The sequence below is a fragment of the Geotrypetes seraphini genome, chromosome 2, assembly GCF_902459505.1.
Source record: "Geotrypetes seraphini chromosome 2, aGeoSer1.1, whole genome shotgun sequence".
NCBI classification, from domain to species: domain Eukaryota; kingdom Metazoa; phylum Chordata; class Amphibia; order Gymnophiona; family Dermophiidae; genus Geotrypetes; species Geotrypetes seraphini.
This window is the reverse complement of record NC_047085.1, coordinates 46,670,577-46,692,180: the sequence shown is the minus strand read 5'-3', so window position 1 is coordinate 46,692,180 and position 21,604 is coordinate 46,670,577. Positions and strand designations below refer to the sequence as shown.

The 21,604-nt window shown below is 41.4% G+C and overlaps 1 protein-coding gene across 13 annotated transcripts in view; it reads right to left on the bottom strand.

Moving 5' to 3' along the window:
* The window catches only part of ENPP2 (ectonucleotide pyrophosphatase/phosphodiesterase 2), a 278,862-nt gene that overhangs the window by 190,954 nt on the left and 66,304 nt on the right, over positions 1-21,604 (bottom strand). For all 13 annotated transcript variants that reach the window (XM_033933197.1, XM_033933192.1, XM_033933194.1 and 10 more), the window contains 4 exons: positions 19,097-19,157; positions 10,625-10,722; positions 4,694-4,773; positions 1,703-1,822 (listed from right to left, as the gene is read on the bottom strand). In XM_033933197.1, the coding sequence (XP_033789088.1) occupies positions 1,703-1,822; positions 4,694-4,773; positions 10,625-10,722; positions 19,097-19,157 (359 nt within the window). The remainder of the gene's footprint in view (positions 1-1,702; positions 1,823-4,693; positions 4,774-10,624; positions 10,723-19,096; positions 19,158-21,604) is intronic.

Below are 21,604 nucleotides of genomic sequence, written 5' to 3'. Positions count from 1 at the left end.
TTTTCTTTACCATGTTCCCCCGAAAATAAGACTGTCTTATATGAATTTTTGCTCCTCCACCCCAATTCTTCCTGTTTCCTTTCTCCCTCCCCCCCATGTACAGCATCTTTCCTCCCCTCTCATCTATCCCCTTGCGCAGCATCTTTCTATCCCTCCCTCCCATCTCCCTGTGCAGCAGAATCCCTCTAACCCTCCCCACCGTGAGACCGACATACTTCCGCTCCAAGGCCTCCAAAAATGTGGCAGCGCTCTGAGCGCGCTGCTTCGCGGTCTTCCCTGCCAGAGCTGGGTCTTCCCTCTGTAGCATCTTTCAACCCTTCCTCCCATCCCCCTGTGCAGCAAAACCCCACTGACTCCACCTTCCATCTGCCACCGTCACTGCTTTAGGAGGCTTTGGAGCAGAGGTATATCAGGTCTTACTGCAGTGGGGGGGGGGGGGGGGTCACCGAATCAATGAGTCCAATTTTTTCAGCAAATCGGGCAGCACTAGTGTCAGGGATGGAGTCGGGGAGTATCAGGACCATACAGGGGGGCTTCGGGTTCGATCTTAACTACGGCTTATTTCGGGATAGGGCTTATATTAAGAGCATCTTTAAAAATCATGCTAGGGTTTATTTTTGGGATAGGGCTTATTTTCAGGGAAACACGGTATTTAGTTCTTACAGGTAAAAAAACAACGGCGTTACATTATATGATAATAACACAGATTTCCACAGATAAACAGTGAAAGGGCAATTCTATAACTGTGCATATAAGGGTGTCAGGTCAAAAGCACGCTGGGATAAAGGCGCGTGCAGACAATTGAGCGCAGCGTGGAGGCGCGCGCCGCACAAAATTACTGTTTTTACGGCTCCGACGGGGGGGCGGGGGGAACCCCCCCCCACTTTACTTAACAGAGATTGTGCTGCGTTGTGGGGGCGTTGTGGGGGGGCATGGGGGGTTGTAACCCCCGACATTTTACTGAAAACTTCACTTTTTCCCTGTTTTTAGGGAAAAAGTTAAGTTTACAGTAAAATGTGGAGGGTTACAACCCCCCACAACGCCGGCGCGATCTCTATTAAGTAAACTGGGGGGCTTCCCAACAAAACCCCCCGTCAGAGCCCCTAAAAACTGTAATTTTCTTTGGCGCGCGCCTCCGTCTTGCGCTCAGTTGTCGGCGCGCGCCTTTGTCTTTCGCCGACTTGTCTATGAACCACATATAAGTACACTATGTGGTATTCTAAAGGGTGGTGCGTAGATGTATTAGCACATAACTGCATATGGATATTCATATGGGCAAGTCTCCCTTGTACACACGTAACTTACAATTATGCAAGCGGACATGTTGCACACCAATTTTCACATGCCATTGCCCTGAGATAAGTCCACCAGGGTCAGCGCTAGGGGTGGACAAAAAGTGCAACTGTCCCGAGCCCTAAACCAGCCTGAAGTTGAAAGAGGGATAACCTGCAAGCAAGTTTTGGGGGCCCCATCCCTAGCATCTGCCCTGGGCCCCATCATATCTAGCACCGGCCCTGGAGCCCACTGAACCTTTAGGCTGACCAATACAGGTTTATATAAGTATTTTATGCTGTTACAGAATAGATGTCCCTACACAGCATCAGGGAGCCTAACAGGGGGCATCTAGTCATAGAACCACCCCCTTATTCTTGCTAACTAAGTTGCAAAATGAAAAACCCAAAAAACCGAAAAAAAAACTTACTGGTTGACCTCCCCACCACCTGTGTTGGAATTTTTCTCGTCCTCGAAGGCTGAAATTGGCATCAAACACAGGGTCATGCATTGAATTGCCAATGATTCCATGCGACTCTGGATAAAGTCCCTTTGTGCAGAGGAAAATGGATCAGTTAAATATTCAGAAGGACACAATTCATCATTTTGCAACAAAATGTACAGCGAGGTTGTCGAGTAAGATGTTTTTCAAGAGACAAGCGATTTAGCCCTTGACTTATCGCTTCAATAATGCATTTATCTTAGTCAAAACCGTACATAAAAGGAGCAAATCTTTTCACAGTATGCATTTTGTTCTCTGTTCAATGATCTTCCATTCTGCTATATTTGTTGATATCACATTTATATTATAAGTCAAGGCTAATATTTCATGCTGAGCCCTTAATTCAGAACCCTAAGAATAGCGTTTTTGCATTCAGGGCAAGCAACCATGTTCCCCTCTCCCTCTATCCCTTTACAGTCTTTTTAAGCCCTGTTTAGTTCCCCGGATAATGGCTTTTTATCCATTGCTGGTCTACATTTGTACAGTCATTTTTCTACCCACAAAGGGCTTTGTACTCTTGTTATCACCTCTCTCAAATTCCAAGTTTCGTGTTGCATTAGTCCTTATGGCAGAAAAGAAAAGGGAAAACAAAGAGACAATTACTATAAAAAATATTTCCACACCAATGGTCATCAAAAGAAACTGAACTTATTGACTAAAAGTACCCGACTTGAAATTGTATATTCAGTCAGTGTGTCTGAGGCTCGTTTGATTAATTTTCTGTATGCAGTGACAGTTCACAGGGTAGTGAATTTTTTGTCTGTTAGTTATATACCATCAAAGGAAACGTACATCTCATTAACCCCCCTCCCCCACCTTTTACAAAGCCGCAAAAGTGTTTTTTAGCGCAGGCCGGTGCACTGAATGCTTTGCGCTGGCTCCGTTCCTATGAGCGTCGGGAGCAGCGCAGAGCATTAGCGTGCCGGCCTGCGCTAAAAACCGCTTCCGCAGTTTTGTAAAAGGTGGGATACCTCAAAAATACCTACAGTACAAGCCCACATAACAATCAACATATACCGCAGGGCCGTGAAGTGCTATGCGGTTTACATAAAGTAGGATGTACAATTAGTTTGAAACATTAGTTACCCAAATATTTGGAAAATAAGTATGTTTTTAAATGCCTCCTAAATTCCAAATAAGAATTGGAGGACATGAACAAATGTTCCAAATCTTTGCCCTATAAAGCCGCCTGGTACGACAAAAGATGTTGGTGATTTTTCTTTTTAAGTTTACAACCTTTTACGGGCGGAAAGACAAAATTCAAATGTAAACTTCTCCTGTGTTTATTAGTTGCAAAGGAGAAGAAATCGGTTAAATATTTAGGCGTAAGACCAAACAAAACCTTGTAGCAAAATCAACCAAACTTAAGCATCACCTGCGCCTCCACTGGCAACCAATGTAATTCCTGAAAGAAAGGTGTCATATGGTGGTATTTCTTCAACCCCAAAATCAATCTAACTGCTGCGTTTTGAATTATACGTAGTCGCTGAATAATTATCTGAGAAACTGCCAAATACCAGCAATATTGCAGTAATCAAGTTGACTGAGTATAAGGAATGTACGTTTCGTTTGATGACTATTGGTGTGGAAAACCTATTTATGTATTGTGTGAAATGGTGTGGTGGTCGATTTAGTCCACTTTCCAAGGTAGTATAAAGAAATAAAACAAAAAAAAAAAAAAAAAGGAAAAAAAGGTGATACCTTTTTTTATTGGACTAACTCAATGAGCTTTTCTTTATGATGGGCTTTCTTTCCCACCATAAAGACATTTAAAACTGCTCTGCCACCTTTCTATATCCTGCCCACCTATCCACCCCTCCCTCTTCCTATCCCTGAAATGCTTTCATGTTTTCCTTATATAGGCCCTCCTTTACAAAGCCACGCTAACATTTTTAGTGACAGTCGCAGTGGTAAGAACCGCGAAGCTCATAGGAAGAGACGGCTGAAGGAAGATACCACTGAAGTCTACAAAATCCTGAGTGGAGTAGAACGGGTACAAGTGGATCGATTTTTAACTCCGTCAAAAATTACAAAGCCTAGGAGTCACTCAATGAAGTTACAGGGAAATACTTTTAAAATCAATAGGAGGAACTTGTTTTTCACTCAAAGAATAGTTAAGCTTTGGAATGCATTACCAGAGGATATGGTTTTAAGAAAGGTTTGGACAAGTTCCTGGAGGAAAAAAATCCATAGTCTGTTATTGAGAAAGACATGGGGGAAGCCACTGCCTGCCCTATATCAATAGCATGGCATATTGCTACACCTTGGGTTTTGTCCAGGTACTAGTAACCTGGATTGGCCACCGTGAGAACGGGCTACTGGGCTTGATGGACCATTGGTCTGACCCCAGTAAGGCTATTCTTATGTTCATCATAAAATGCATTGAGTTAGTCCAATAAAAAAAGGTATCACCTTATTTCCTTTGTTTTTTGCTTTATTTCTTTATACTACCTTCTGTATTGTAGAAATGTTTGAAAAAAAATCTTTAAATAAATTTTTTTTTAAAAACCCATTCTATCCAAACATAAGCCACAGTGAAAACACAATGAACAGTCAATTTGGTGCGAGAGAATAATATAGAGGAGGAGCCAAAAAGCTAGAGAGATGATAGAAGTTGAGAAATACAAGTAGAGGAGAAAGAAGCAAAAAAAAATCAGTTAACCAACTGGTTCAGTCGTCTGTTGTTTACTTGATATAGCACTCCAAAGACACAAATATGCGAGAGAGAAAAAAATGAGCAAAAAGCTGGTTGGAAGCAGCAACTGACTTGGCTGAAGGGCGAATATTTCTTAATGCAACAACTAGAAATTTAATGAAATAGCTTAAAATTGAATGACACCACGGCGCTAGGCTCCTATAGGAAGGTCTCATTCTGTGTAACATGAAACATCGGCTAGCCTACAAAATTAAAATACTCACAGTAGACAGAGTATACAAATTTGGGAAGGTTTTGCTTGGATAAACTGGTCTCATATAAGGAGAATGTGTACCACATGATCCTGAAAGAACAAAAAGAGTGCAATTGACTTAATGATCATAAAAACAATACAGACACAAAAGTCATAATGATCTATACTTAAGAAACGCAAGCTATAGGTATGAAAGAATGAATGCCGATAGTTTGGGGCACAGTAATTTATTTAAATTGGTCCGGGGTCCACTGACATCTTACATTACTTCATTATAGTAGGTCTTTGATTATGAATCAATTTTTCTTTATTTTAGTACACATCCAGGGAAGGGGGGAGGGGGGAAGCTAATTTCGATCTTTGATTATGCACACTTTGGGTGGGTGGGTGGAGGATGGGAAGATATTATTAATTTGAATAGGGTAAGGTTATTGGGAAAATGTATGTCTCTGGGTGGTATTGAATAATCATTGGGTGGGTGGGAGAAAATGGTTGGTTATGTATATTTGTAAGTTGAATGTGCTTTTATTGACTTATTATATCTTATATATTTGTGTATTGCACTATTGAAGTTTGGAAAATCAATAAAGAATTATTAAAAAAAAAAAAAAAACCAGAAACAGAAGTGCCTAATTCATTAGCTGTCAAATTAATGGGTTGATCTGAAGTCTCATATCAGCTTGGAAAACTGGATTGTATGCAGGAATGTCCCGAACCAGAAACACCCCTTGTGCAACATTCCTTAGCAGAGTGTTTCTCAACTCGGTCCTGGAGTACCCCCTTGCCAGTCAGGTTTTCCACAATTAATATGCATGAAAGAAATTTGCATATAATGGAGGCAGTGTTTGCAAATCAAGTTTATGCATATTCATTGTGGAAAGCCTGAAAACCTGACTTGCAAAGGGGTACTCCAGGACCGAGTTGAGAAATGTTGCTCTAGCACTCCTGCCCACTGCATCACAGCCAAGCAGGGGAGGCAACGGATGGGGTGCAGTTTTGGCACCCTTGCATCCCTTGTGCGACTGCTCCACCCACATATACCCCACCACAGCCCTGAATGTGTGTGTAGAAGGTTTGAACTGTCCTCAAAAAACTAATATCAGGTATCAGGTCTCATGTGTAACCTGCAAGCATTTCAGGCACTGTAATGTGTTAGTCCAGGGGTGGGGAAAAAGGCCGCAATCCAGTCGGGTTTTCAGGATTTCCCCCATTAATATGGACGAGGTCTATTTGCATGCATTGCCTCCAGATCTCGTGCATATTCACTGGGGAAATCCTGAAAATCCAACTGGATTGCGGCCTTCGTTCCTCACCCCTGTGTTAGTTAATCAATCTAACTTTTGTGTTTCAAGAAAAAATAAGTTACAGAGATAAGATGTTTAATGTTTAATATGAACTTGATATACAATAGCCCCCTTCTGGGGGAGGGGGTGAAATCAAAGAGAGCGGTTTACAGTGCAATATATTATTAAACATCTCAGGTTTTCTTTAAACTTCTCATGTACCTATGAATTGGTAGGTTCCCCTACCCCTTACCCCTTTTGAGATTCTGGTTAATGAAATCTAGATACGGGCCTATTTAACATGGGAGGTAATTTTTATAAAAGGCAACCTAAGTACATGCTCTTGTATCTGTATAAAAATAGACTACCAGAACTGACTCTGATAATGCACACATGCTCTTGCATTAATGTATAGCTACTTCAAGCTATGTGTACTGTATATAATGGTATATTTCAAAAAAGGTAGGTATACATCACAACTAAACCAACAGGAACATCTATGTATAAATCTTGTACTGTTTAGGTTCTTTGTATCTATTTTTTATTTATTTAAAAAATTTCTACACCGTTTAAAACTAAATGGTTTACATAATTTACATGCATAATTTAAAAACAAAAACATCCTATATAATAAAACCCTAAGCACGCATGCGCACTTAAGAGGCCGTGATCCCTGCCACCGTGATGTGCGTTTCCATGGCTGTCCATATTGAGAAGCGAAATCTCACCATTACTAAGATAAGTAATAATAAATAGTTAAGAAATGCACAAAATTTAAACCAAGGAGACCGGTGAGGATTTTCACCACTTGTATCTCCCCGTAGTCCTTGGTGGGATGGAGGAGTGGTGGTTCTGAGGTCTTATATAAAATGTGTTCAAATATTGTGAAAATATAGTCTAAAGTATTCATTGAATAACAAGGGAGAATTGAAGAGTACCTTAGAAATACCTTCAGGAATAATTGAGTGGACTTTTCTAAGGAAATATTCAGCCAATTTTATATAGCTTGAACAGAGGTTTGTATTCTATTTGTGGCACGTTTGGCTGTTTGCGGCGCATGCAGCAGTTTCAGTGGGTTACACGGAAAAAAAAAAATGCTGCCCACGGAGACAAACAGGAAGCAAAGGACCGGAAATCGAGGGAAATTGAGCACCCTGGAGTAGGAGGACAGGGAGAGAGTGTGAGCATTGGGAGATAGCTCCACATAAGGTAAAAAGAAGGGATAATGGCTACTGTTGGACAGGGGGAGCAGGGAAGGGGTGCTGCTGGACAGGGGGGAGGTAAAACCAATAGAGATGGGCTACTGCTGAACAGGTGGGAGGTAAAAATAAGGGAAAAGGCCTTCTGCTAGATAGTGGGATCAGCGAAAGGGGAGGGTGTTGCTGGACAGAGGGGAGAAAAAAGTAAGGAAGAAGGGCTGCTAGCACCCGTTAATGTAATATGCTAAAAAACTAGTGATAAAATAAACATACAAATAATTCTCAGAAATCATGACTACAAAATAATACCCTAGTTTTAAATAAAGATCATGAATAGTTCAGCAACTCTGCCAGAGAGGAAAATTATTGGCTAGAGAGAAAGGCATCTACAAATAATTGCGTCTTATGTAATTTTCTAAACATGCCCCTTTCACAACAATTTCATATCTGACCCACCAGGGAGTTCCATATCTTAACTCCTGCACAACAAAAAGTCATTTTACCAGTCTCACCAAGCCTTGGATTCACAGTCGTCTTCAGTAAAGTTAAGTTCTCCGAGCACAATGATCTTTTTGGTGTATAGCCCAAGTATTATTATCTTTAAACAATTCTGGAATGTTTCCATACAAGAATTGAAGACAAATCATTAGTGCTTTATACTGTACTCTGAAGGCGACTGGTAGCCAATGCCATTTTTGGAGCTGTGGCGAAATATGATCATATTTAGACAATCCCATTATCAATCTTGCTGCTGCATTTTGTACAGCCCGCAACGCTCTACATCTTGCTTTTGTTATTCCAAGGTACAGGGCATTGCAGTAATCGAGTCTTGGCAAAAACATAGCCTGGACCACAGTAAGGAAATCATATGGCGCTAACATTGGTTTTAATCAATGTACCAAATGCATTTTTGCAAAACATACTTTGTATGGTCTTGGTTACTTGAAACTTCATTGTTAGGCCAGAATCAAGCCTTACACCTAAGATGGTCATAGACTCATATAGTAGCCATTTTCTGCTTTACAAGTTGAAAATATTGTTATGAGGTAATTTATAAATCTGCTCTTCTCAATTACATGCCAATATCTCTTAATTCTCTACTGTAGACACACAAGCTATTTATCGTTTTGCTCACAAACTCAGTAGGATAAAATACTACCAACCTTCTCCCCTAAATATAACAAAATCCTGTGTCTGGCAAGTGAGATAAATAAAAGTACACAGATTTCTGCATTTTTTTCCATCTTCGCAAAATGGGAATTGTAAGGTTTCATAGTTCATGTGCATTTGTATCTGTCCTCTCCCCTCAACAAGTTTCATCTTTCTCTCATTTTCTATTCCCCACATTTTCTATTCCCCTCATACTGTTTACCTGAATTTTCACCTTTTGATTACTTTCCTCAGTTATATTAATGACCTACAAACTGTTAAGAACCTGCAAAAACCTGGCCTTATTTTACTGAATAAGCTGCAAAATAAGATTCTAGATTAGTGTCACACAAACTTTGTGAAGCTGTGGCAAACTAACCACCTCTTCTACGAGAGCTGCGCTTAATGACCTGCGCTGCTCCAAATGCTCATAGGAACTCTGTGAGCATTGGGAGCAGTGCGGGCCATTCAGCGCAGCTCCCTGCGCTAGAAACTGGGGGTAAATGTGGGGAATGTGGTGGCCATGACACAAGGGCATCGGCCCAAGAGCATGGATGTCAGCGCGATGATATCATGTGCATGTGTGATGTCATCACGCCAACGTCTGCACATGCGTAAAGGCCCTGAGCCGCCAGTGTAGGGTGCTGAAAGGGAAGAGGCACGGAGAGAAGGAGAGGCACTGGCACCAGCTGACTGCCTACCGGATGTGCCTCTCACCGGCGCCTCTCCTCCTCCCCGGCGTCTCGTGGCACACCTGGAATCTCAGGCGGCACACAGTTTGCAATACACTGTTCTAGATATAATCCAGTAAATCATTGTGCTACAGAAGCAGCAAACTTTTTTTTTCAGAGCAAAGAATGTTCTAGAATAAGAGGCTATGGCCCCCTTTAATCAAGCTGGGTTAGGGTTATTTTTATCACGAGTCACTGCGGTAAAAGCTCTGACGCTCATAGGAATTCTATGAGCGTCTGAGTTTTTACCGCAGCATTTTGCGATTTAAAAAAACAAAACAAAAACCCTAAAGCAGCTTGATAAAGGGGGCCTATGTTAGGTACAGGTAGGCTAAGAGCAAAAAAAAAATCAGAAAATAAATTTCTTCACAGAAAGGATAGTGGGAACATGTAATATCATTTCATGGAGGCAGTGGAGGCAGAAATAGCAGAGTTCAAGAAAGCATGGAATAAGTGCAGTGGATCTCAACTGAACAGTGTGACTAGTTATTAGGAAATGAGACTGAGCAGACGACATGAGCCTTCAGGCCTTACTGGCCATTTTTTTCTCGGTTTATCTGTACCGTAATAACAAAATAAAAGCAATATTCCAAGATCTGAGCCCTGGCTCACCTCAGCTCTCCACTCTAACAGTGGGTAAGAACATAAAACTATCAGTACACGTACCACATAATTTGTGTGTGGTACTGTAAGGGACAATGTGGGGAAGAGCCTCTAGTAACATAGTAAATGACGGCAGATAAAGAGCCGAGTGGTCCATCCAGTCTGCTCAACCATACATGCTCCACAAATTAATTATTTAGTTTAAATGGTCCTTTTTCTTTGATATTTCTGGGCCAGAAACCCAGAGCCCTGCCCAGCTGTGTTGCTTAGGTTCCATCTACTGAATTCTACATCAAAGCTCACTCCAGCCCATCTTAACCATCCCAGCTAGCTTCTCCTCAACTGAATGTCTATATATGGGACACAGGACGTGCAAGCCTGCCCAGTACTGGCCTTAGTTCCTTCAATGCATACCCATTGTTTTCTGATTAGAGATCCTGTGTGTTCATTCCACGCTTGTTTGAACTCTGTCACCGTTTTCTTCTCCACCACCTTCCTCGGGAGCGCATTCCACGCATCAACCACCTTCTCCGTAAAGAAGAATTTCCTAACATTACTCTTTAATCTATCACCCCTCAACCTCAAATTATGTCCTCTGATTTTACCATTTTCCTTTCTCTGAAATAGATTTTGTTCTATGTTAATACCTTTCAAGTATTTGAACGTCTGAATCATATCTCCCCTGTCCCTCCTTTCCTCTAGGGTATACATATTCAAGGCTTCCAGTCTCCCCTCATACGTCTTCTGGCGCAAACCTCCTACCAATTTCATTGCCTTCCTCTGGACCGTTTCAAGTCTTTTTATGTCCTTCGCCCATTAGACAAAAGCATTGGGCAAAATGTGGATATATAAGAAGCCTTCCATCAAGTGGTACTTTCACACAATATTATTTAATGCTTTATGCAACTAATATCTTAATAAAAACATTTTCAGAAGAGCCATGCTTAGAGATTGGAACTGTAGCTGCTATACTTACTTAGCTTTTCAATGTTGGGCATAACATCACTCCCTTTGTTCATGTAAGAAGCACGGAAGCCATCAACGGAAAAAATAACCAAGGGAGGGCGAACAAAGCTAAAAGAATGATACGCACACAAATGTTATGTTCAGTAATAGAATGAAAAGGACTTTTGAGTATGAATTAAATTCTAGAACGGTCTAGCAACTTTTCACATTGAATAAGACTACTTTCTAAGATATGTTATTCTTTAACAAATATTTTATGAAAATGAACTTTTTACAAGTTACTGTAAGTAAATAAATATACAATTGGAGGCACGTTTGGACACTGGTTGTGTGGGTCAACCATTCAGGTAGCTTTCTTTGGAAATCCAGTATGATTAGAACTTAGACAGTGGAAAAAAGTAAACCAAAGAGATTTTCCTAGGACCCCTTATAAGTAAATCTTCCAAACACAAGGTCTGAAAACCCAATCAGTACTATTATTCTTCCCATAGCCCTGTGTCTGTTGTGCTTTTGTTCTATATAGGGCTGCATTTTAAATCACACTTATCCCTGCAATTAATGCAGTAATCATGATCATACTGCAGCATCTCCTATCTCCTCCAAACATCACTTCTACTCTCTTCCACTCCCAACCCCTGTCCTCACCGCAATCCAACATCTTTCCAGCCCCAGCCTCATCTGTAATTCAACATCACCAACTCCCATGTGCCTGCCTGAAAGGTGGTCTGTTGGTCCTTGAAAGTGGCAGCTTTGCACATATGCTGCATATGGCCTATTCCTATGTCATCACTTACTGTTTCTGAATAGGCAGGATGGGACAGAGGGAAGGCTTCAGACCAGGCTGCAGGCAGCATATGTGCAATGCTGCCACTTCCAGGAACCAATAGAAGACCACCTTAAAAGTACACTGGTGAGGGATATTGAGAGGGGGGGGAACAAATGCTGAACCCCAGGTGAAGGTAGGGTAGTGAGCTGAAGACCTGCAGATAGAACCAGTGGAAGCTACAGCCGAGGTGGTGAGTTTCAGCAGCCATGAGACAAGCACGGTGCTGCTTACCTCAAAGTGTGTGTCAAGGTGAAGGATAAGGAAGGAAAGAGAAAGAGATAGATAATGGACAAGGGAATAGGAAAGGGAAGAAAGCAAAGAAAAAAAGAAGGGAGAGATGGTGGATCTGGGGATGGGAGGGAGGAGGGAGATCATCAGTCCTTTATATAAGGGAAGGGGATAGAATTTGATATACTGCCTTTCTGGGGTTAAAATTAAAGTGGTTAACATATTATATACAGGTACTTATTTTGTATCTCAGGCAACAGAGGTTCAAGCAACTTGCCCAGAGTCACAAGGGGACTGCAGTGAAAGATAAACAAAATATTTTAATCATGCAATTAATCACAATTAAAAAAGTTTTAATAAACACAGCCCTAGTTTTATAGATTTATCAGTCATCACTGTCTGTTCCCAATTTTGTCTCACCAACAGCGAGAAAATGCACAGGAGCTCCATAAACACTGTTGTGTCTGTCACTTTTGTGAATGTACTGCCATTTTGTAGTGCTTTGTTTTGGTATTTATTTGTCCCGAGTCAGTTGTGCTTTTGTTGGTCCATTTTCCCAGTCATCACTATCTGTTCCTGTTTGTTTCTGTCCTGATGTTGAAATGAGACAGGAGTCTTGTAAAGTTGGTGGTCTCTGCAATTTGCAGCTGTAACTGGGGTGCACCAGAGGAGCAAATTCAAGGAGCAGGATGTGCTCCTTTTTAAGCTCCTTTGCATGTTTGATTTTATTTTCCCAACTGATCCTTCTTGGTCTTGGCTACGAGGGTCGCTCAATAATTTATCTACCTCAGTAGGACAAAAAAGAGTTTTCCACAAAATTTTGTTTTATTTTTTAATATAGTCACTTGATACGCTTCCTCCATACACTTCATCCACTTTTCCTGGAATGACTTTTAACCCCTTTGAAAAGAATTCTTCCATTTGACCTTCAAACCAGGACATCACAGCTTCCTTGATATCTTCATTACTTGAAAACCGCTCTCCGTGGAGAGATTTCTTCAATACTCATAACAGGAAATAATCCAAGGCAGTCAGATCAGGACTGTAGGTCATCCAGTGTGAGGGTCATCGCCAGTGGACTTTCTACCTGCTTAAACAGCTTGTTTCAAAATTTTACTTTGTAGGATGATGGGGCAGACTCACCATAAACTACAGTCATGCATTCATGGATCTTCTTTGGTTTTTCCTTTTTTTTTTTTTTATTAAATTCTTTATTGATTTTCAAACTACAAACGAGCCATAAATGAATCACATGTATGTACAATTATATAATAAGCGCAGCAAACTTTCAAATATTACTGCAACAAAGTAATTTCACCCCCCCCATATAATATACAATCAGAAAACTGGGATTATTCACCCTTGAAAAGAGAAGACTGAGAGGGGATCTGATAGAGACTTTTAAATTGCTAAAAGGAATCGACAAAATGGAGCAAGCTCACTCACCAGCAAGGGGAAAGGATGGTGAGCAAGTATCAGCGTTATTCACATTGGCAAATGCGACCCAGACTCGGACCAGAGGTCATGGCCTGAAGCTGAGAGGGGACACGGCCAGGACAAATGTCAGAAAGTTCTGCTTCACACAGCGAGTGGTGAACGCCTGGAACTCTCTCCCGAAAGAGATGGTGGAGGAAACCACCATTCTAGGATTTAAGGGAAAATTGGACCCATTGAGGGATACAAGTGACTAATGTATTCGCCAGGGTACGCCTGGCTGAGCCGTCGTGTGTGCGGATCACCGGACTGGATGGACCCCAGGTCTGATCCGGTGTAGGCATTTCTTATGTTCTTAATAAATCAAACCTTCATGAAACCATTCATTAAAAAATCATAAAATAGCTTTTTCCTTTCTTTTGTGAGAAATTTTATCACTGAATGGCGTTCCAAATCTAAATGTTTCTTACTTGATTTGCATGAGGACTCTCCTGACATCCGGTCTCTTGGAATATTAGACTCACACTGAGTCGCAACTGTGTATGAATAGCTTTGAGACATGTCACAACATGCACAGACTTCTTTCAACACACTTGCTATTTCTTTCATACTCAGGTAGAAATATTATTTAACACCCCTCATATTATGGTTGCCTCTCACCTGATTCTGTTTCAATTAGACCACAAACCATGCCCTTCGGTGATATCTCTGCTTTCCTGCCACCCTGCTTTCTGGTCCCCTCCCCCCACACACTCACACACACACACCCTAGAGTGCCCCAGCTTAAGTGGGAATTGATCACTGCTATCATATTTCACAAAAGCTCCAGGTAGGTCTTGTAAATGACAGGAGTCCCAAGAAATAAGATTGTCTTTGATCCACAATTTTTTCTCCTTATATCATTTAAATATACTGGCCATCCACATGGCAGATGAAGTTTAAAGCAAACAAATGCAAAATGATGCACATTTGGAAGGATAATCCAAATCATAGTTACCAGATGCTAGGAATCACCTTAAGGGGGGGGGGGTCAGCACCCAAGAAAAAGATCTTGGTGTCATCGTAGACAGTACGTTGAAACCTTCTACCCAATATGAAGTGGTGGCCAAACCCCCCCCCCCTAAGATGCTAGGAGTTATTAGAAATGGGGTGGTAAATAAGACTAAGAATATTATAATGCCTCTATATTACTCCAAGACAATAAAGGGGATGGAACTCCTCTTGTATGAGGAAAGACTAAAAATGTTAGGGCTCTTCAGTTTGGAAACGAGATGGCTGAGGGGAGATATGATTGCAGTCTACAAAATCCTGAGTGGTGTAGAACAGGTACAAGTGAATCAGTTTTTTTTACTCCATCTCCACCCCCATCCCCATCAGCTCTGTTCCTGTCCCCGCCCCTGCAGGCTCCATCTCTATCCTCGTCCCAACCACATTAGCCGTGGAGTCTGTTCTCATTTGCACAAGCCTCGAGCACTTACGATTTTACATTTAAATCTTTTTATTAAAAGTATAAAAAGGGATAATATTCTGTATAACTGTTTATAAATCACAAATAAAGCCTTCCATTTCTAACTTGTTTCCCAAAGATTGCCTATGCTTTTACATCATCTGGGAAAGTACTTGGATTGTCTTTCAGACTAGGATGTAGAAGAGAACCTAAATTGTGTAGTGAATGAACAGGAAAATAAGTGTCTATTAAATGTTAAAAATGTTCCTCGATGCCAGCAACAATGGACGAATCTGTTATAGTAACAGTAAGGTGTTTGAACAGCTGGGCATATGATGGAAGGATGTTGCAGATGGCAGACAAGACACAAATTATGTCATTTAACAGTAGTTCACTGAAATCCAAAAGCAGCTTCTGCAGTTATTTTAATCAATGAATTCAGTTGCCAATTGTCCAAGTTTTTACATATTGATATTAGTCTCATGTTTTTAGGAACATACTTTTGTCCCCATGTCATTCTCTGTCTCTGTCCACATTCATGCCCCATCCCCACCCTGCAGGTACCGGTCTTTGTGTCATTTTCCACTCAGAGTTACAGGGAAATATACTTTTAAAACCAATAGGAAGAAATATTTTTTCACTCAAGAGAATTGTTAAGCTCTGGAACACATTGCCAAAGGATATGGTAACAGCGGTTAACATAGCTGGATTTAAAAAAAAGGTTTAGACAAGTTCCTGGAAGAAAAGTCCATAGTCTGCTATTAAGACAGACATTAGGGAAGCCAATGCTTGCCCTAGGATCGATAGCACAGAATGTTGCTACTATTTGGGTTTTTGCCAGGTACTTATGACCTGGTTTGGCCACTGTGGAAACAGGGCTGCCCAAGTCTGGTCCTCGAAATCTACTGGCAGGCCAGGTTTTCTGGAAATCCATAATGAACATTCATGAAAGAGATTTGCATACCATGAAGGCAGTGCAGGCAAATCTCTCTCATGCATATTCATGGTGGATATCCAGAAAACCAGATCTCGAGGACCGGACTTGGGCAGCCCTGGGTTAGATGGATCATTGGTCTGACCCAGTATGGCTAGTCTTAATTCATTACAGAAACTTGGCTTCCACAATCATTCCATGAAATTGGAGGTGGCACTTCTCCTTTTGTTCACCATAAAAATGAAAATATTCTGAAAAATCCCACACCTTAGCATTCCTAGAAGCCTTCATTCGTTACTTGCAAGGTTCCACACCCCTATATTGACCGATATTTTACCAGCCCTCTCCTGTCTCTTCAACATTAATTTACTTCCTCAACTAGAGTTAATAATGGATTTTAGTCTTTTCTCTGGTTCTCTCCTTATAAAAGTATGTCTGAATATTTATATTAGCCCCACTTCCACTGCAAAGCGAGACTTTCTCTCCCTTTTCTCTCGCTTTCCAATCTCCCCGAGCCTGATTTAGTTGCCATCAGCCTCTTAGCATCTTCTTTTGGACAAAGTGGAAAAAAACATGCACACATCCATAACTTTTCCTCCTAAGTGGCTGAAGAAGCCACTGCTTTCTGTCCTACTCCACTCCATCTTGCACTCCTCTGTTTCCCAATCAATACAGTAAAAAAACCCACAAGCATGATGTCCAATACAACCAAAACAAGCTTTTTTGTATAAATATAACCTACAGTCCCAACAAGGATCCAGGTTTTGACAGTGAAAACTGCCTTCTTCAGGGACAAAGCAACTTGAAATTTGTTGTTTAAGAACCAAACGGTTGCGGTTTAAAGGTATGTTTTGGAAAAAAAAAAATATTACCTCTCTTCTAAAGAAGATTTAAACTGGATCTCAATAAACAAGTGCAATGAAATTCTCTGACTCACTGCTGCAGAGGGCTTCACTAAGTTTGATCCTTGGCAGGAAATCAATACAGGCCACACAGGGCTGAAGAAACAGCCTTTTTGAAATGCACTCCCATTAGATTCACGTCAGTAAAGCTCATACAAGAAACTCAAAGTAAGTATAAAGAGCTGGCTGTTTACAAGACCATTTTAACCAGTCCCGAAACTGTACAAATGAGCCTTAAATATTTTTAAGCTTTTGCCCTGGCTTTGATTGTTGAGGAACTACATCCTTTGCCCTTTTTTGACCATTCATAGTTTGAGAATTATTAGTTTCTTAAATGTTTATTAATTTCTGCTACTTACCTCGGGTTGTTGTTTCATAAATTTTAATAAATTATTGCTAGTACTTAGCTTTTTTCATTGTGGTCGGAATCGGGGACAGATATCACCAACATGTTTTGCTTTTTTCCAGGTAGATGGGCGGAAACTCTCTAGTCCTTTAAACTAATAAAACGCCTTTTTAAGCATTATGTTCAGTTTCAGCCTCCGTAGAATGTTTTCAGGCTTCCCCGTAACTCATGGGGGGGGGGGGGATCAGCTGTTTACTACTTGGGAGGCTTAAATAACTTGTAAAAAACGCTGCCATCTTCTATGATAAGGTGGTCTAAGAGGATGACAACAATATCATTAGGTGAGTGGTTTTTATTAGAAACATAGAAAGATGACGGCAGATAAGGGCTACAGCCCATCAAGTCTGCCCATACCATTGACCCCCTTTTAAGTCTACTGGCCCCTTAACTCTACTGACCTGCTCTATTAAGTCTATATCCTAGCGACCCTATTCATTGGTATGACCCTCGCAGTGATCCCACATAGGTATCCCATTTATTCTTGAAATCTGGGATACTGCGGGCCTCGATCACCTGTACTGGAAGCTTGTTCCAATGCTTTATCACTCGTTCCGTGAAGAAGTACTTCCTGGCGTCTCCACGAAACTTCCCTCCCCTGAGTTTGAGCGGATGTCCTCTTGTGTTCGAGGGTCCTTTGAGAAGAAAGATATCATCTTCCACCTCAACCCGTCCCGTGATGTACTTAAATGTCTCAATCATGTCTCCCCTCTCCCTATGCTCCTCGAGAGTATAGAGCTGCAATTTGTTCAGTCTTTCTTCGTACGAGAGACCCTTGAGCCCCGAGACCATCCTGGTGGCCATCCGCTGAACCAACTCAATTCTGAGCACATCTTTACGGTAATTAGAATGATATAGTTTTACTAGACTACTTTAGTACTAGCTGGTTGTCTATAATATAATTTTTTATTTTTAGGGACTTCACCTTGAAAAAGCATGGTTATGCGAAACATGTTGGCGATATCAGTCCCCGATTCCGACCACAATGAAAAAAGCTAAGTACTAGCAATAATTTATTAAAATTTATTTAATTCACTAGTACGTTTAAATATACAAAAGTAACACGTAACGTAATGAAATATTGAATAAAAATAAATATATAATGATCCGTGACAACAGAACACAAAGCTCTGCGTCGTGAAATTTATTGAACACAGAGTGGTGCTTCTGAGGATCAAAGGACTCTGGAAAGGTGATACTGTTGGGGGATATTTGAATTTAGGGCTCCTTTTACTAAGCTGCGATAGCAAGGGACGTTCCAAGCGCCTAATATTAGATATTTTATTGTTTGTTAACCGCTGTGAACTTTCTAGAGGTATTGGCGGCATACAAATAAAAATTATATTGTATTGTTTTTAGCGCACGCAGAATTGTAGCGCGCGCTAAGCCCGCGCTAGGTGGCTAGAACTAACGCCAGCTCAATGCTGGCATTAGCGCCTAGCGCGCGTGGCAATTCTGCGCGTGTTAAGCGCATGCTAAAACCGCTATCGCAGCTTAGTAAAAGGAGCTCTTAATGTCCTCTCTATGATATAACTGAAGAGTTTAACACCTTAAAACGTTTATCACGAAAGCACAATTATATCTATAGGATATAAAATTATTTATAAGAGTTAAAATCCTACGTTCCTGCAGAAGTACTAGTTTCTTAGAGGCAGACTGAGAGCAGGCCTAGTTGTTAAGGGGACTGATCAGGCAAAGAAAAATATGATCCCTGGAAAATGAAAAACATATTGACAGAGCAATAACTCCTTAGGTGTGGAGGAAAACTGCACTGCTGCTAGAAAGCATCTTCGCTGGAAGAGAAGGCACAGCGCATCTTACTGCTATCAGCTTATTTTTTAACAATTGGAAAAGCGGAGACTTAGAGGGGACATGACAGAGACTTACAAGATCATGAAGGGCATAGAAAAAGTGGAGAGGGACAGATTCTTCAAACTTTGGATAAATACAAGAACAAGAGGGCATTCGGAAAAATTAAGAGGGGACAGATTCAGAACCAATGCTAGGAGGTTCTTCTTCACCCAAAGGGTGGTGGACACCTGGAATGCGCTTCCAGAGGGTGTGATAGGACAGAGTACGGTATTGGGGTTCAAGAAGGGATTAGATAATTTCCTGAAGGAAAAGGGGATAGAAGGGTATAGATAGAGGATTACTATACAGGGCCTGGACCTGATGGGCCGCAGCGTGAACGGACTGCTGGGCATGATGGGCCCTTGGTCTGACCCAGCGGAGGCACTGCTTATGTTCTTAATGATAGGAATATTCATTTTCTTTTTTAAAGTATTGAAGTCTAGAGTATATAACGTACCCCGCTGGACATTCTGGAGCTTTTATTTCCTCACAGTCATCCTCCACCCAACGTGTTTCTCCTTTGGGAAAAAAAAAATAATACATTTAAAATGTTATACAATTAAAATGAAGGTTTCTTATCATTGCAAACATTTTTGTGCCACATATTTTGGTAAAATGCTTCCATTTTGGAATCCATGAACAGGTTATGAAAAAACCCTGAAAAAAAAAATCCAAATTTTTTTTTTTTTTTTTTTTTAGAGTAGACACCAGAGCTGTACCAATAATCATATGGGGTCTTTTACTAAGGCGCGCTAGCCGCTAACGCAACCACAGAATATAATGGGCTAAATTGGCCTCATGCGCTAAATTGGCTAGCATGTCTTAGTAAAAGACCCCCATATTTTTGCTATTTGGCCGAATATGAAGCATGAAAATGGTTATTCATTCAATTAAGAATAATGGGCATAGAGCTTTAATATAACAAGTAATAAAATAAACAACGTGAAATCAAAGATTGAGGCCTGGATTCTCTAACAGGCGTCGATTTTTTAGGCACCAGAAGGCACCCAAGCTCAGTTAAAAAAAACGCTGTTTCAACAACATTTTTAACTGAGTTTCAAGGCGGGGGGGGAGTGTTGGCAGTTCTAGCAGAAGGGAGGGGACATCCCTCCTGCCAGGAGATTTATCGAAGGTCCGGGGGTGATGGCAGGAGGAAGTGGGCATCCCTCCTGTTCCAGATATTCACAGGGTGGTCTGGGGGTAGCAGCAGGAGGGAGTTCGCATCCCTCCTGCCGCAGACATTCGCAAAGGGTTTGGGGGTGGCAACGGGAGGAAGTGGACATCCCCCCTGCCACTCAGCTGATCAAGTCTATTTGAAATGTGGGCCAGCATTTTGCTGACCTACATTTCAGGTGTCTATTGTGGCCCTAGAGAGATGCCTAGGGCTGCTTAAGCTCGCCCAAGGCCACTTCTTGCACGAGCTTGTCTCCTGACATCTCCATGTACCTGCGACAGCCACCTACAGTGTAGGTGGCCTGCCTCAGGGTTTTTATTTTTTATTTTTGAAAACAATTGGCTGGTTGGACAGCGGTAGGTCACCTACCGCTGCCTACAATCGGGACGCCATTTATAGAATTTGCCCCAAAGTTGTTCAAAGCTGTTAAATTGCAAGAGGATTGTGAAAAATTGCAAAAGGACCTTGCGAGACTGGACATCAAAAATGGCAGATGTTGTTTAATGTTAGGAAGTACAAAGTGATGCATGTGGGAAAGGAAGTCTAAACTATATCTACATGATGCAGGGTTCCACGTTAGGAGTCACCATCCAGAAAAAGGATCTAGGTGTCATCATTGAGGATATGTTGAAACTCTCAGCTCAATGTGTGATGGCAGGTAAGAAAGCAAACAGAATACAATATTAGGAATTATCAGGAAAGGAATGGAAAGCAAAGATGAGAATGTCATAAATCCCTTTGTATCACTCCATGGGGTGGCTGCACCTCGAATACTGTGTGCAATTCTGGTTGCTGCATCTCAATAATGATATAGCAGAATTAGAAAAGGTACAGAAATGGGCAATGAAAATAATAAAAGGGATGGGATGACTTCCCTATGATGAAAGGCTAAAGCAGCTGGGGCACACACTGAGTGCCCTCGGGATGGGTCCCAAAGTGACGGGCTGGGTCAGGAACTAGCTGAGTGGAAGGCGACAGATGATAGTGGTCAAAGGAGATGTTACCAGTGGTGTGCCTCAAGATTCTGTTCTTGGGCCTGTTCTTTTTAACAATTTTATAAACGATATTGCTGAAGGGTTGTCGGGTAAGATTTGCCTTTTTGCGGATGATACCAAATTCTGCAATTGAGTAGACACGCTGGATGGTGTGAATAACCTGGCGAAGCTTGAAGAATGGTCTGAAATTTGGCAGCTAAAATTTAATACTAAGAAATGCAAGATCATGCATTTGGGCTCCAAAAACCCGAGGGAACGGGACTTGGGTGCGATTGTGTGCGATGATCTTAGGGTGGCTAAACAGGTTGAAAAGGTGACGGCAAAAGCTAGAAGGATGCTAGGTTGCATAGGGAGAGGTATAGCCAGTAGGAGAAAGGAGGTATTGATACCTATGTATAAGACTCTGGTGAGACCTCATTTAGAATATTGTGTACAATTCTGGAGGCTGCACCTTCAAAAAGATATAAAAAGGATGGAGTCGGTCCAGAGGAAGACTACTAAAATGGTATGTGGTGTTCATCATAAGGCATTTGGGGACAGACTTAAAAATCTCAATTTGTATACTTTGGAGGAAAAGCGGGAGATACGATAGAAACTTAGAAACATAGAAAATGACGACAGAAAAGGGCCAAGGCCCATCTTAGTCTGCCCACTCTAATGACTCACCCCCTAACTTCCTCCATGAAAAGATCTCACATGCTTATCCCATTTTTTCTTAAAATCTGGCACGCTGCTGGTCTCAATTACCTGTAGTGGAAGATTATTCCAGCGATCGACCACCCTTTCAGTGAAGAAA